Source organism: Eurytemora carolleeae, unplaced genomic scaffold, assembly GCF_000591075.1.
Source record: "Eurytemora carolleeae unplaced genomic scaffold, Eaff_2.0 scaffold2, whole genome shotgun sequence".
NCBI lineage: Eukaryota > Metazoa > Arthropoda > Copepoda > Calanoida > Temoridae > Eurytemora > Eurytemora carolleeae.
The window spans coordinates 429,969-445,878 of NW_019396051.1; the positions used below are offsets into that span (position 1 = coordinate 429,969).

Consider the following 15,910-nt stretch of genomic DNA (forward strand, 5'->3'; position numbering starts at 1 on the left):
TAAATCTGAAAATATTGTAAAAATTATCACAAGAATAAATTTTCTTAACAGTTTTTAACTAAATTCAAAGTTAAGAGCACATGCCTAATATTCATAACAGAAATAATGTTGTATGTACGCAAACAATCAAAAACCAAGAAAAAAAAATTAAAAAATAACATTGATTGTACAATGTACATAAAGCTTCTGAATCAGACTTAATTCTGGAATCTCTTCTTCTTGCTGCTGTCAGTGGTGTTCAACTCGTTGAATTTGGTGAACTAAAAATCAAAATTATTAAATAAATAAGACAAAGCTGTTTCTGATTTCCCATGTTTATTGGGACTCCCTGTAGCTACATTTACTAAAGATACTTACCACCCACTTCTTATCCAAAACCAGAGCTAATGCCTCGAGAACATAAGATAGGATCTGCATCCTGTTGTAGGTTCCGTCACTGTTGACCCAGACTCCCAGTTTACTAGGCTTGTGCAAATCTCTGACACTTACCACCACACCGTTCATCTAAACCAACAAAGAGTTATCTTCGAGAAATATTGGAAAATATTTACCCAGTGTAAACTGTGGAATACTTGGTTAAAAAATCATATTTAATAAATTGATATGTTCAAGAACTCTCTTTGTTCTTTCAAAATTATTACTCCCATTAAATGTGGATTTTCACAATTTCTACAAGATTTCGTATGTTAAGCAATTAATTTAAATGGATAACACTTTGATTGATCGTAACAATAATTTGACTGAGTTTATTCCAATAAGCCATGCAGACATCCTTAGGTATGTACAGTAGTTTATGTACAGTAGTTTACCTGGTTATGTACAGGTGCTGGACCATTTTCACCAATCAGACCAAGAACCAAAAATTTCCACAGCATTTCCAGAGTTTCACTCCCGTTTCTGAAGAATATAATAAAAATTTTAAAAAATGTATAGACAAGATTTAAATTGATTTTACATCGTTGCCCCCTGCCCCCAAAAAATTAAGAACGCTTTTTTACAAATATTGCCAAAATTAAGAAGATTTCCTATAATTAAGATTTTTTAACATGTTTATAATATTGTGAATTATTTAAGATTTTTAAGAAATTTTTTTAAATCCCCAAAAAATTGGAAAAAATGAAACATTTTAAAATGAAAAAATTCCCTTTTTGGTCAAATATATTTCCTTCTTCATTGATAAAAAATTGAATATTTTCTTTGAAAGTTCAACAATAGTACTTTTGTAGAGAATGTATGATTAAAAAATATCATTTCAGTAAAAACCTTAAGAACAAAATGCTGTTTTTAAGGCAAATCTTTAATTTAAGAACAGCGGGCAACTATGTTTAATATTTATAGAAATGTTTATCCCTGTCATCGTGTCTGTATGAGTAGACCCAGCGACCCCCATTCTTGTTCATCTTGTCATCCCAGCAGGGGAAGATGCCTAAACATCTTTGACCATTAGTATCATTAGTATTAGTCTCTGGTACAAACTCTGATTTTCTAATCTCAATATCTTTGTTACCAAACGTCATAGATCTTAGATATTTCAAACTATGAATTTTGTAAGATCAAATAACTTTGTTTCAGTTAATGGGGTATTTCTTAGCTTTAACTTTCTTGTTCCATGGATAAAAGATTGACTGGGTATAGATTTTGATATTTAATGATTTTACCTTCTCTGAAGATACTGTAATCAGCATTATAAATTTCAGCAACAGATTCTAGAATTGCATAATTTCACTTTAGAATTAAGCCTGGCTCATAAATCATTAAGCATAGTTAATACTTACGTGTATAGTTGTAGAGAGCCCAGAAATCCTCCACAGTGTTGAAATCCATAATCTTCATTTGACAATCGTTCCAATCCTTACCAGCCTTTGTAGTTTTTTAGATTATTTAATTTAGAAAAAGATTACTGTGAATTGTGGCAACTTCTTCCGAATTTAATATTACTTTCAAGAGAGAGAATGTAAAAAGGAAACGAAAAAAAGATTTCATATAATAGTCGATATATAAATGAATACAATGTCGGAAATTGAAATTGTAATAAATAAAAATTTCAGTACCTGATAACTCATTGGTATATTATTCACCAACCATTATTTAATTTTAGCCTTTTCAATTTTCAGTACTTGATACTATTTAGAAATATACATCAGCCTCTGTATTTTATCACCATTTGAGTATACGATTTTGTATACATAGATATAAATGCTAACCACGGTATTAAGATTTTAGAATTTATCATTCTAGTAAAAAACTCTAAGAGGGAACAGGGTTCAAAGGAATGGGGGTATTCTGAAAAAGACTAATTTTTCAAATTTAGAGATTGTTAAATTTTCTTAATTGAACTGATTTCTCAAACTAAAGCTCCAATACTAGGTGTCCCAAATAAACATGACAAAACGTGCATGACAATACTGCAACTTAACTAGAAAAATTGTCATCAAATATGTTAGTAATGTTTGCTTTTTCAAAATGCCCTTGCTAGTTCAATACTTGAACATATTGTTCTCCTAAAATACAATGAATGTAAATCTGAAACATCTTTTTTAAATAATGAACTAACCTGCTGCTTACAGTACCAAAGAGTCCAGTTCCGGTGCAGAGGATGTTTAATGGTTGTGATCTCCTTTACAATTGTAAAATGTAAATTACAAACATAAACATAAACAAACATGGTAAATGTGCATTGTGCACTTGGGAATAAAGAAAGTAACTCTCGATATTAAAAATATGTCGCACTTTGAACAATGTTTCCTTATTATATAAATTTGGCTTGTCTGTCTGTCTGTTTGTCTGTTTGTTTGTTTGTATCCAATAAACGTCAAAACGGCTGAACCGATCGGGCCCAAATTTTTTGTGGGACATCTAGGGACCCCATGGGGAAGGTTTATGAAAAATCAAAATTTCAAATATTTGTCTCCATCAAAATTCGATCGTCATTAAATTTTTAAAAATTTTGAAAATCCGCGAAATTTTTGTGAAAATCCGCGAATTATTTTTGTTTTGTTTTACGATGTACACAAAGAGAACATGTTCACAATTAATTTAGGAGATGGGCGCGAAGCGCCCTCTAAGGCTAGAAAGAAGAGCGCGAAGCGCCTTGAATTTCTAGTATTATATAAATTTTAAAAGATAATTGCTGAATTCATAAAAAGAGCCACAATTAAAACAGAACATTTACTAAAAAATTCAGAAATTCATCAACGATTTAATAATGAATATCCATGAAAAAAAACCTTTGGAATTTCTTGGTGAACAGTAATCCTGTTTGGTTCCAAATCTAAATCTTTTCCGCTCTTGCCATCGGGTACATCGTTCTCCATCTTGTCTTTAGGCACATCTGTTTTCTTTTCCACAGACTCTTTTTTACCAAATTCCTTTTGAACTTTCTTGATCTTCTTACGGGAATTTACTCCAGTGTTGCTTGATTGTACTTCAGTGTTGCTAGATTGTACTTCAGTGTTCCTTGTTTGTACTACTGGGTTGGTAGATGGTACTCCCATGATATTCGTTCCTTCTCTTTTAGTTTCTGTCGGCATTTCAAGGTCTTTACCCTCATACTCTTCTGTATCATGGTCTCCTCTTTGCTGTACATTACAGGCGAGGTCTACAGAGACGAATTCTACCTTATCCTGAATACATACATAATGAAAAACTTTCCACAAATAGAATATCTATCTTTGTTTTCCGAATTCGCCGAATACTCGTAAACAAAAAGAGCTTTTCAACAAAAGAATATAAAACCTACCTCCATGAATGTGTTAGAACACTGAACTTCTGTAACAAAGACTGGTGACCCCAAAAATGTTGGAAGAGCTGTGTTGTTGAACAGATCTGGTGGGTTGAATACATCAATATTACTGGCGTCAAACATATAATCTAAAGAATACGATTGTAAATAAAAAACACGTTTTTTACTTGGCATTTCTTCAAAAAGTATATTTTTTAATCAAAACTTTCAAGATAGATCCTTTCTGTATTTAAAAATACATTTTTTAAGTAATGTTTTAAAAATGCGCGCGCGTTGCATTTATTTTACCTGAAACAGTTTTTATCTTCTTAAATATGATGCATGTTTATTGTTTAATAAAGGATAACAAAACCTTTTCGTTTTCTGTTTGTCTCCTTTTGCATTCTCCAAACAAGGGCTTTATAATGTAAAACAAGTTAGAGTTTAAAAGGTTAACCTTGAGAAATACTTAAAACAAATGCAAGTTAACATGTTCAAAACATTTCAGCTAAAACAATGAACCTGCTTGATCTTGAGGAAGGAGAAAGTGTGGAACCGGAACTGGAAATCTTGGCACAAACTCTGGTACATTGACGTTCATTCTCAGCATATCTTGACCTTTTATCATTTCCTGAAACTGGATTCCGTTAGGGGATCGATCTCTGTCAGACCAGCTATGATCTTGACTCGGATCAATCTGATAATCATTGGAGTAAATGAGCTGAGTGTGCGAACCTTGAGCACCAGCTCCAACTATGGTATACGGATCAGGGTTCGGATAGTAAGGAGTAGGATGAGCAGGAACAGATGGATCACTGAACACTTGAAAACCTGGATTGAAAAACCTTGGAGTACTTTCATGAAAGAATTCCCTAGGTCGAAAATCATTGGGAGTCGACTGTATTCCTGAGCGTCCCGGATAGCCTCCGCTCTGTTTGTTGGGACCTTGCCAATGATCTCCTCTACTAATGTGAGCTCCTCTCTTCCCGCCACGACGGTGTGAGGGAGGAAAATTGTCATAGCGTCGTCTTTCAGTTTCTCCGACTGGATTAAACTTCCTTAGAGCTGGGGCATTATACCTCCTGTAATTGATATCGTACTGGTTTTCAAGCATTCCATCTTGTAAGCTTCGATAACGGTTTGGATTGTGATATCGACCATGAATAACCTTAGGTCCAGAACCATGATCCCAATACTGTCTGGTTGATACAGGAACTACCCCAACTTCTGATCCCTTCTGCACAACCTGAAGCAGTTTTGACTCCTATTGATGATACTTAACGTAATTTCAAGTGACCCTCCATTTGAAAAATATATGTGCGACTCACAATAGTACCAGATCAAACCCGTTAAACCTTAGTCTCAGCAAAAATTGTGAATTCATTCTTATATTTCTTAAATTGAAAATTTTTAATTGCGGTTCAGTTTTTTCTAAACATCGTTTCAAGAAAAACGATGTTGTATTCCTCCTTGTTAATACAATGGGGCTAAAATTTGAATTACCTCTTGGTTCAAGTTTTCCTTATGGATAGTATACTCAGCTTTCCCATCCATCTTAAGCTTGTTCTCATTACATCTGATCTTATTCTCATTTGTACTCAGGTTCCAAACCTTTTCTTTATTCCTCTCACTCTCAGCGTCTTCTTCTTTTGCCAGGATTACTAGAATACACAAAAATGTGTTAACAAAGTTATATTGTCAAGTTTAGAGCCATCGTATTAATTTTACCTTTTCCGGTAGAGACAGGATTCATCTCAGCCTTAGTTTGATCGTCAACTTCTTTCTTATGTTCAGTATCCAAGTCATTATCTTGATTTTTGATTCCAGGCAGCTTGTCGTTCTTGTTATCCTCCGGTCGCTTCTTGCCCCTTGTTCGGTGATCAGCAATGGACACAGAACGGTTTTGTATTATTGCTTCATTCTGTACTTCATTGTTGTTCTCTTTAGTTGAAGAAAACACATTAACCATGGTTGGATTTGCACCTCCTACAGTCATCGGACACATCTCCATCCTGATATTAGACTCAGTTCCTACAGAAGTTGAACTTGAGTTCCTCACAGGTTGAGTCTCAGCTCTAGTAATCTTGTCAGATGCAGCACACATGTTCCTCACAGGTTGAATCTCAGCTCTAATAATCTTGTCAGATGCAGGACACATGTTCCTCACAGGTTGAATCTCAGCTCTAATAATCTTGTCAGATGCAGGACACATGTTCCTCACAGGTTGAATCTCAGCTCTGGTAATCTTGTCAGATGCAGGACACATGTTCCTCACAGGTTGAGTCTCGGCTCTAGTAATCTTGTCAGATGCAGCACACATGTTCCTCACAGGTTGAATCTCAGTAATCTTGTCAGATGCAGGACACATGTTCCTCACAGGTTGAGTCTCGGCTCTAGTAATCTTGTCAGATGCAGCACACATGTTCCTCACAGGTCGAATCTCAGCTCTAGTAATCTTGTCAGATGCAGGACACATGTTCCTCACAGGTTGAATCTCAGCTCCAGTAATCTTGTCAGATGCATGGCATATGTTCCTCACAGGTTGAATCTCAGCTCTAGTAATCTTGTCAGATGCAGGACACATGTTCCTCACAGGTTGAATCTCAGCTCCAGTAATCTTGTCAGATGCAGGGCATATGTTCCTCACAGGTTGAATCTCAGCCCTAGTAATCTTGTCAGATGCAGGACACATGTTCCTCACAGGTTGAATCTCAGCTCCAGTAATCTTGTCAGATGCAGGGCATATGTTCCTCGCAGGTTGAATCTCAGCTCTAGTAATCTTGTCAGATGCAGGACACATGTTCCTCACAGGTTGAATCTTATCTCCAGTAATCTTGTCAGATGCAGGACACATGTTCCTCACAGGTTGAATCTCCGCTCTGGAAATCTTGTCAGATGCAGGACACATGTTCCTCACAGGTTGAATCTCAGCTCGTGTAATGTCAGATGTGCTATCTTTAATTGCTCCTAAAAAAATTAAAAAAAGCATAAGTATTGCGCATGACATATGTTCTTAGAGAATGCTCCATATATTCTGATTTGCAATTACTAAGAAATTCCTTCAGATGTGCTGGTTTCAATCGACTCACATAAAGAAAGATATTGTTTCGCAATTACTATGCAATAACTTCAGATGTGCTGGCAATAATTGCTCCATTTAAGGTTTAAAAAAAGCAATAAATAAGCAGTCAAATCATATTGGCTGGGTTGGTTACATTTCCCCTATCTATAATGGCCAATAAGTCAGCAATCACGTTAGTTGTGTTAGTATGCTCCAATAAATATAATAGCAATTAATATGCAATCAAATTTGATTGACCGGGCTTTCTTTAATTCTTCAAACCTAGGTATTTACAATAAGTAAACAATTACACAAGTTGTGTTGGTAAGCAATTAATATATTATAAAATTTGTTTGGCTATAATACTTGCTACAAGGTATGTGCAACAAAGAAGCAATCTCCAGGCAAGCTGGCTAGTAATGCTCGTTTATATATCCATGGTATTGCATCTTTAAAGGGAGTGACCAGCAATTTATGGTAGTTGAACTGAGAATGCAATATTGAGGAGAATTTTTTTAGGAATAATTTGAGACCTATGAGTCGTTTTTATGGTGCATATTTATTCAACAAGAGCGCATATTTAATCTTTAAAATCCTCATAAATTGTTCATTTTTGAGGGATGATTTTGAGAATCGGTTTTTAAAAAATTATTCAAGAGACAACGAAAAATGAAGAAATAATTCTACAGTAAACTTAAGTAGTTGTTTAGAAACAGGTAGAGAAAATAAAAATTAACTATTTATCAGAGAAAGTAATCTTCTTCAGTTATTGGTTTCTGTAATGTCCCATTGTTCAAAACATTTTCTGTGATTTCCTGTAATTTTTATTGAAAAGACGACATTTAAAGAATTTGAAGAAATCTGCGAGCGAACAAATTCACAAAGAAAAAAAATTCAATTTTATGACGAAAAAGAAATAATTGATTCTAACATTGATTTATTGAGAAAATTTCAATTGAGAAATATGTTCCTACACATCTAATTAGTTTACTGTAGATTTTTAAAAACATTTTTTGTCGTCGTTATTTAATAATTAAAAAATTTGATTCTCAAAACGTAACCATCCAAATGAATGGTTTTGAACGTCGACTTTGCGCCCAGGAGTATGAAATAGAAGGGAGGTACAACTGACGTGGCCCGCCCTACCATATGATATGTCTGATGTACAATTACCGCTTGTACAATAACCTATTCTGAATATTTCTTATACAAATGGAGTACCGTCTGCAAAGCATGTATAATCATATGGTAGGGCGGGCCGCTTCAGTTGTATCTCCCTTCTATTTCATACTCCTTGCTTTGCGCTCAAACTCAGTAATTATACATCATTAAATGAATCCTAATTTTTTTTCTCAACAATTCTACATTCTCAGATCAACTACAATACATTGCCGGTCACTCCCTTGAAGTCAATATAGAAACGTAGTAGTGTTCAATAAAAGTTCACTCTCCAATATTTGTTTGACTCTCCAGAACGAAATAAAATTCCCCAAAGACATTGTCCACCTTCAAAAATATTAATTGAATTTAGAATGATCTTTCTCCATCTATGACTGTCCGAATGAATTCATGCATGTGATAAAATTAACTTGAACTCTCTTTAAAAAAACCTCCAACAAACCTGTAGGGTTTCGGACACGTTTCGCTGCAGTATTTTCCGTTGTAGACATAGTTTCTATATTGACTACTGCTCCGTCCTTAGTCTCTTTCTTGTTTACAGTGTCTCCTACACCAGCTAAAGATACAGTGGCTGAAACTACGGTTGGTTCATCAACTTCTGATTTCAACTTTGATTCAGCAGTTCCCTTATTCACATTTTTCTTCGTCTTCTTTCCCATTTTTATATACCTAATATTCTGCACACAAACAAATTCGATTGATTTTAAGCCGTAAAATAGTTGCGAAGCATAATTAAGATAATAGGTATTTAAAATTACAGTTTAAAGTGAATTAACACCGATGTTTGTAGATTCTCTTTCAAGGTTGTGGAGGAGTGAATATTAAGAAACTAGATCACAGAGAGTGTCCTGGAATCCATGGTTGAGGATGTTGGACGCCGTGTTGTTGTTGATGTCAGTTTATTTGTCTACAGCTGTGTTGATCTTGGTAGCAATTACACACTCCTCACCAACAGCAGAGAGTACAGTACACTGAAATATAATTAGTTTTTAGATTTCAGACCTCGTTACAACTAAAATTAGCACTTGAGTATATTAATTTTTATTATTTTAGAACCATCTCCCTTCCAGTGTATTTTTACATTTGAATTCTCATACCATAATATCTCTTTCAGCGGCGATGGCATCTTTGATTTCGTCCCCAACGGAATCCTCGGGGCACTTGAGGTCGTCCCTGGTATCGCCAGTATCGTCCATAAGGGAGAGGAAGTCGTCCTCGACACCAATAAGCTGGTAGTCCTTTCTCTTAACGTTGGGGACTTCCATGTTATGAGTAGAAGGGCAAATATCCTCAAGCTTCTTACCTAAACGTTACAGAGATTTTTAATTCCATATTTTTTGTTTTAAGAATTTTAAAGCAAAAGTTTAGAAGTTCAAGATCTAGCGAAAATTACTTTTAAAAAAAAATTGAAGGGCCATTTATCTCTGAGTTTTAACCCTATAACGGCTGGGGGGTCTGAATCTATGTAGTTTATAATCTTAAATATATATAAATAGAATAGTTTTGAAACAAAGGAAGTGGGGAGGAAATGAACCCAGGAATGTGAAGAAAGGGGAAAATTACAAAGGCATTTAGGATATAGTGACACAATACACATATATAAATATAAACATTTCAGATTTCAAACTAACCCTATACAATCTTTTTCGTTCAAGAAAACAAATATTGTATTATTATTTTCAGTTTATATAATGAATGTATTGTATATTCTCAAAGTTTCATAGTAAAAACCTATTTAATCCCAAAGTTAACAACCTAGTCAGGCTTAAAGAAATTCTGGTAGTTGTCTATAATCATTTAAACTTTTTCAAGAAGTATTAATAAAGTTGCAACTGTTTTTAATCCATGTAAATTTTTCAAATTCGTACATGCCTTGAAAAAACAGTTGTAAATTTTCTAATCCCTATATCTTTGTAATCCGAGGGTGTAAATCTTTAAAATTTCAAATGAAAGTTATTTCTAGGGTCGACTACGAAAGTAGTTTCTCGCATTTGTTAAAATTTCATTTTCGCATTTGTGACAAAAACTTTTTTCATTTTTAGCAAATATTCTAAGCACATAAACTGTCATACATAAGTGTCTTGGCACACAGAGGCGAAAATCAAGATAAAAATAATAAATTCAGAATTAGTGCAAGTGAGATATTCAACACTTCCTTCCTCACCTGTGAAGATATCAAGGGCGACCATGTGAACCTTGGCGTGTCCGTGCTTTCCGGTCTTTGAGGTGGACATCTCAACAATCTTGCAGGGGCGGTTCTAGATCAAATATTTTTATGAAGTACTATCTCTGATTAAAATTTAAGAAAAATGAGTTAAAGACCTAATAATTTGCGAAATCTACAATAGGAAATCAAGCTCTCCTAAATATATTATTTTCAAAATGCGGCCTGACGTTTTAAATAATTATTTAATGAAATAATAATTTTGAAAAACCGATTCTGAAAACGTATCCACCCAAAGGTAAGATTTTAAACGTCGAATTTGCGCTCAAACTCAGGATTTACAGATCTTTAAGGAGTTTTATATGTCTTAAATGAATCCTCAAGAATTTGTCCACAACACTGCATACTCAGTTCAACTACCTTACATAGCCGGTCTGTCCTTTTAAATAATAAATTAAGCTTAGTGTCAGATAAAGCATTAACAAAATCTGGTAAATCGTCTTTTGGAATGCTCAAGGAGGAGCGGTATTTTTCCCGCGGTTGTTTATATTATACAACCTTGATCTTGCTCGTCTTCAATTTATATCATTAATCGAGGACAACGGTCGTCCGCCGTTAATGATCGCACATCCCGGTTCCCGAGTGTGACAATCTTATAAAGACATAAACTCGGACTTTTAGTTTTACTTGATCAGTTCAAATTACCTTAATCATGACGAACCCTCCCTTCCTGAGAGCCGAGCACTGCATGGGGAAGGTTGCGGATGCTCCAGCGTCTCCACCGTCAAAATCAAATCCTTCCTCTGTCATTGTAATGTTTTGATGGACTGAAAGTAGAAATATTTTCAAGAACTATATCACCGTGCCACAAATATATATAAAAATATCATCATAAAGTTTATTTGGTTCTAGAGTTTACATGTATACATGGTTACCACAAAAGAATGTAACTTTAATGACTACCTAAGCCTCTAAAATAAATCGTTCAAAAAGTTTACTGTCTCTCAAGACTTTCAATAATATATTCAGTCATTTTGGCACAGAAAAAATAAGTTAAATTTATGTAGATTTCGTACAGTCGTCTCTGAAGTTTCATGTGGGTAACCCTGTAGAACAGTAATAGCGGTAGGTTTTTGAATTCTTGTCAGCAGATGCTAAAATTATGATTCACCAAGCTGGTCACGCAAGCAAGGGCGGATATAGGATTTAAGTAAGGGGGTGCTTGATTTATTTCGGAACAAAAAAATCAAGATTTAGGAACAAAAAGACGTGCCGCAGGCGAAAATTCTTGTTAAGATATTTTTCCTGTTTTGCACTAGGTTTTCTTTCCCTTAAGTGCTATTGAGAAGTTATTCTGAAATCTCGTGGGGGTGCGATATCCTGTCGCCCCTGCTACCAAGTCTCACAGCGATCCAAAAGTGGCAAGCCCTCACGCAAAATTGTTAGAAAAATTTAAACTTCTTTTTAAATGGTAAATTGCTAAAAACAAAATCTTTATAGTTTTAAAATGTACATGTCTAGGGATACTACTCGACCTAGTTGGGTAAAATTCAAGGCCAAGGTGTTGCAAAGCTTTGAAAGACCCTATCTTGAAAATTCATGGAACTTTTTGAAGCAGCTGGATCTATGTGGTCTAGACTTCTCCTTAGAATGTTCTTTATACTAGGCGTGATACAGGACATGTATAAATACTTAAAAATTTGATCTTGCATTTTTTGGACTTATTTGTGCTGTCTTCTTGGTTCTCTCATGCTCATTCTTAACGTAGATTGTCAGGATGTCTCAAAATGATTACACACATTAATCCCTATACCTGGATCGATATAATGCGCCGATAATAGCGACTGACTGTCACAAATAAACTCGGAGTTTCTTAAATCGTCTTGCTACTGTCATGTTAGGTGGGACACCCTGTAGATAAATTGATTTTACGGGCAATTAAACACTAGACTAAGTAAATTGCATGCCAGATTGAAATTTTTATGTTTTCAATCATAAGTCCTCTCATTGAAGAAATATTGAGAAGAGAAATTGTCTTGAATTTACTGATATGTAACCAGATGAATTTAGCTACCTCCTACATGTGCGTAAAATCAAAACTAGAGAAGCTAAGAGGTCAGAAAGCCGTACCAATAAAACCTACAAACCTCTATTGAAAAGTAAAATCAATGTCTACTAAAGTCAGTGGATCCGGGTCTGATTTATTTGGATTAAAAACAATTGATCTGGATCCCGGTTACCTCATTATTATAAACAATTAACAATGGATCCTGACAAATCAGAACATTTTAGTTGGGCTACTTTATTCACACCAAAACAGATTTCCAAAACCTGCAAGTTTTTGCATGTCCGGATCCAGGGTTCTACAATGTTAAGGATCCAATGGATCCGGATCCTAAGTACGGATAAAAATCAAGTTCACGTGGCGTAGAAATTGCCCGAAGTTGATTAAGACGACGGGTTTTGGGAGTTCTCAAGTTGCGCGGCATTCCCTGACTATAGATGCGCTTTGACTTGTTAAGGTCGTCAGCATTAACTTCAACGTTATCAGGAACTTCTTTAGGTTTGTTCGTGTCTGGGGGTATCGATGTTCTCCTGGCTTCTGCAGTAAGAGATACAGGTTGATCCAAAGGTTGAATCTCTGCAGGATCAGATTGGACTGTTACAGGGACGATCAATGATTCTGATTCAGCCGCTTTAGGAGATTCGGGTCTTGCAAAGTTAGAACTTAATTCCCTTTCTGGAGTTGGAGATTGTTGTGGTTCAATGTTTTCAGCAGGGTCTGTAAGCAATTGATATATTATAAAATTTGTTTGGCTATAATACTTGCTACAAGGTATGTGCAACAAAGAAGCAATCTCCAGGCAAGCTGGCTAGTAATGCTCGTTAATATATCCATGGTATTGCATCTTTAAAGGGAGTGACCAGCAATTTATGGTAGTTGAACTGAGAATGCAATATGAGGAGAATTTTTTTAGGAATAATTTGAGACCTATGAGTCGTTTTTATGGTGCATATTTATTCAACAAGAGCGCATATTTAATCTTTAAAATCCTCATAAATTGTTCATTTTTGAGGGATGATTTTGAGAATCGGTTTTTTAAAAATTATTCAAGAGACAACGAAAAATGAAGAAATAATTCTACAGTAAACTTAAGTAGTTGTTTAGAAACAGNCCATTTGTATAAGAAATATTCAGAATAGGTTATTGTATACGCGGAAATTGTACATCAGACAACTATTTCTTATACCATGGAGTACCGTCTGCAAAGCATGTATAATCATATGGTAGGGCGGGCCGCTTCAGTTGTATCTATTACATACTCCTTGCTTTGCGCTCAAACTCGGTAATTATACATCATTAAATGAATCCTAATTTTTTTTTCAACAATTCAACATTCTCAGATCAACTACAATACATTGCCGGTCACTCCCTTGAATTGACGTTTATTGGATACAAACAAACAGACAGACAAACAGAAAGACAAGCCAGATTTATATATAGATAGAAGATGGAATCCATGTTTAGGGGAGAGAAGTGAAGGATCTAGTCTTCAATATTTGTTTGACTCTCCAGAACGAAACAAAATTCCCCAAAGACATTGTCCACCTTCAAAAAAATTCATTGAATTTAGAATGCTCTTTCTCCATCTACAACTGTCCGAATGAATTCATGCATGTGGTAAAATTAACTTTAAATCTCTTTAAAAAAACCTACAACAAACCTGTAGGGTTTCGATCATGTTTCGCTGCAGTATTTTTAGTTGTAGACAGAGTTTCTATATTGACTACTGCTCCGTCCTTAGTCTCTTTCTTGTTTACAGTTTCTCCTACACCAGCTAAAGATACAGTGGCTGAAATTAAGGTGGATTCATCAACTTCTGATTTCAACTTTGTTCAACATTTCCCTTCTTCACATTTTTCTTCGTCTTCTTTCCCATTTTTATATATCAAATATTCTGCACACAAACAAATTCGATTGATTTTAAGCCGTAAAATAGTTGCGAAGCATAATTAAGATAAAAGGTATTTAAAATTACAGTTTAAAGTGAATTAACACCGATGTTTGTAGATTCTCTTTCAAGGTGGCGGAGGAGTGAATATTAAGAAACTAGATCACAGAGTGTCCTGGAATCCATGATTGAGGATGTTGGACGCCGTGTTGTTGTTGATGTCAGTTTATTTGTCTACAGCTGTGTTAATCTTGGTAGCAATTACACACTCCTCGCCAACAGCAGAGAGTACAGTACACTGAAAAATAATAAGGTTTTTAGATTTTAGACCTCGTAGAAACTAAAATTAACTGTTAAGTGTATTAATTTTTGTTATTTTAGAACCGTCTCCCCTTCCTTATTGTGTATTTAGACTAAATTTGAATTCTCTTACCATAATATCTCTTTCAGCGGCGATGGCATCTTTGATTTCGTCCCCAACGGAGTCCTCGGGACACTTGAGATCGTCCCTGGTATCGCCAGTATCGTCCATAAGGGAGAGGAAGTCGTCCTCGACACCAATAAGCTGGTAGTCCTTTCGCTTAACGTTGGGGACTTCCATGTTATGAGTAGAAGGGCAAATATCCTCAAGCTTCTTACCTAAACGTTACAGAGATTTTCAATTACATTAAAATTACTTTTCACGAAATATTTTTTGATTTCAGAATTTAAAAACAAAAAAGTTTAGACGTTTACGAAAAAATACGTTAAAAAGGGTCTTTTATCTCTTGAGTTTTAACCATATAAAGGCTGGGGAGTCTGAATCTATGTAGAAAGAGGTCTTAAAATGAAGGTATAAAGTTGCATTATATGTACAGGGTGTCCCAAAAAAATATGGGAATTCAGTGACGAATTCAATATCGCCTTTGTTATGAATTAGCATTGTAATACCTAATTTCAAAAGCCATAATATTATCATGTCTGCTAGAGTTTATTTAATGAAAAGGGTAAAAGNTGCTGAAAAATAAATGGTCATGTCTAGAAAATAGCCAATTAAAACAAAATTTTATTTCAGTGTACCTGTGAAGATATCAAGGGCGACCATGTGAACCTTAGCGTGTCCGTGCTTTCCGGTCTTTGAGGTGGACATCTCAACAATCTTGCAGGGGCGGTTCTAGATCAAATATTTACATGAAGTACTATCTCCGATTAAAATTTAAGAAAAATGAGTTAAAGACCTAATAATTTGCGAAATCTACAATAGGAAATCAAGCTCTCCTAAATATATAATTTTCAAAATGCGGTCTGACGTTTTAAATAATTATTTGAAATTAATTAATGAAATAATAATTTTAAGAAGACGATTCTGAAAACGTATCCACCCAAAAGTACGATTTTGAACGTCGACTTTGCGCTCAAACTCAGGATTTACAGATCTTTAAAAAGTTTTATGTCTCAAATGATCTTGCATTGTAGTTATTTTTTGGACTTATTTGTGCTGAATTCTTAGTTCTCTCATGCCCATTCTCAACATACATTGTCAGGATAGGATATCTCAAAATGATTACACACATCAATCGGTAATGTTACATCCCAGTAAACATAGTTGGGAACTTTTTTCCATGGAACCATCTGAGGACCTATTCCCCAGAATTTCCCTGATATTTCTCCGATGTTGAGTCCCAAACAATTCCATGTAGCAGCTGTAATACCACGTGCTAGTAGGTCGGATGTGTAGTATAGCGGATTTGGCGTGGGTCAGAAGTGGAGTATGGCGGATATGTGTAGGTCGAAAAATACACCACCACATCAATCACCTAAACCGGGATCGATATAATGCGCCGATAAATATT

At 35.0% G+C, this 15,910-nt stretch overlaps 3 protein-coding genes across 4 annotated transcripts; all 3 read right to left on the bottom strand.

Moving 5' to 3' along the window:
- Nucleotides 1-4: 4 nt before the first annotated feature.
- Nucleotides 5-8,637, bottom strand: LOC111704544 (uncharacterized). 2 transcript variants are annotated; one of them, XM_023476815.1, is made up of 15 exons: nucleotides 8,404-8,637; nucleotides 6,648-6,688; nucleotides 6,144-6,593; nucleotides 5,450-6,041; nucleotides 5,225-5,382; nucleotides 4,244-4,967; nucleotides 3,740-3,870; nucleotides 3,228-3,623; nucleotides 2,555-2,617; nucleotides 1,776-1,860; nucleotides 1,659-1,706; nucleotides 1,351-1,426; nucleotides 810-897; nucleotides 358-504; nucleotides 5-260 (listed from the first exon to the last, which is right to left on the bottom strand). In XM_023476815.1, the coding sequence occupies exons 1-15, from the start codon at nucleotides 8,618-8,620 to the stop codon at nucleotides 198-200; spliced, it is 3,279 nt and encodes a 1,092-aa protein (XP_023332583.1). In that variant the 5' UTR covers nucleotides 8,621-8,637; the 3' UTR covers nucleotides 5-197. The 2 variants fall into 2 exon arrangements, with proteins under 2 accessions (XP_023332583.1, XP_023332573.1); XM_023476805.1 differs by having other exon boundaries at nucleotides 6,144-6,688.
- On the bottom strand, nucleotides 8,637-14,061 carry LOC111704551 (eukaryotic translation initiation factor 5A-1). The gene is made up of 5 exons (XM_023476828.1): nucleotides 13,851-14,061; nucleotides 10,831-10,952; nucleotides 10,126-10,219; nucleotides 9,059-9,264; nucleotides 8,637-8,932 (listed from the first exon to the last, which is right to left on the bottom strand). Exons 2-5 carry the CDS (start codon nucleotides 10,933-10,935, stop codon nucleotides 8,861-8,863), a joined length of 477 nt encoding a protein of 158 aa, XP_023332596.1. The 5' UTR covers nucleotides 10,936-10,952; nucleotides 13,851-14,061; the 3' UTR covers nucleotides 8,637-8,860.
- Nucleotides 14,062-14,303: 242 nt separating this feature from the next.
- LOC111704559 (eukaryotic translation initiation factor 5A-like) lies at nucleotides 14,304-15,266 on the bottom strand. Its single transcript, XM_023476836.1, has 3 exons — nucleotides 15,138-15,266; nucleotides 14,512-14,717; nucleotides 14,304-14,376 (listed from the first exon to the last, which is right to left on the bottom strand). The coding sequence occupies exons 1-3, from the start codon at nucleotides 15,205-15,207 to the stop codon at nucleotides 14,305-14,307; spliced, it is 348 nt and encodes a 115-aa protein (XP_023332604.1). The 5' UTR covers nucleotides 15,208-15,266; the 3' UTR covers nucleotide 14,304.
- Nucleotides 15,267-15,910: the final 644 nt, after the last annotated feature.

What these genes read in the sequence shown, in the direction of transcription:
- LOC111704544 (XM_023476805.1), bottom strand. Translation starts at nt 8,620, where the DNA reads ATGGGAAAGAAGACGAAGAAAAATGTGAATAAGGGAACTGCTGAATCA. An exon ending in GTTCTAACACATTCATGGAG is followed by an intron (nt 3,624 to 3,739) that starts GTAGGTTTTATA and finishes GTATGTATTCAG; the next exon opens with GATAAGGTAGAATTCGTCTC. An exon ending in TTACAGTATCTTCAGAGAAG is followed by an intron (nt 1,427 to 1,658) that starts GTAAAATCATTA and finishes AAAGATGTTTAG; the next exon opens with GCATCTTCCCCTGCTGGGAT.
- LOC111704551 (XM_023476828.1), bottom strand. Translation starts at nt 10,935, where the DNA reads ATGACAGAGGAAGGATTTGATTTTGACGGTGGAGACGCTGGAGCATCC. An exon ending in GAGGGTTCGTCATGATTAAG is followed by an intron (nt 10,220 to 10,830) that starts GTAATTTGAACT and finishes TATTTGATCTAG; the next exon opens with AACCGCCCCTGCAAGATTGT. An exon ending in CGCCCTTGATATCTTCACAG is followed by an intron (nt 9,265 to 10,125) that starts GTGAGGAAGGAA and finishes TGTAACGTTTAG; the next exon opens with GTAAGAAGCTTGAGGATATT.
- LOC111704559 (XM_023476836.1), bottom strand. Translation starts at nt 15,207, where the DNA reads ATGTCCACCTCAAAGACCGGAAAGCACGGACACGCTAAGGTTCACATG. An exon ending in CGCCCTTGATATCTTCACAG is followed by an intron (nt 14,718 to 15,137) that starts GTACACTGAAAT and finishes TGTAACGTTTAG; the next exon opens with GTAAGAAGCTTGAGGATATT. An exon ending in CCGCTGAAAGAGATATTATG is followed by an intron (nt 14,377 to 14,511) that starts GTAAGAGAATTC and finishes ATTATTTTTCAG; the next exon opens with TGTACTGTACTCTCTGCTGT.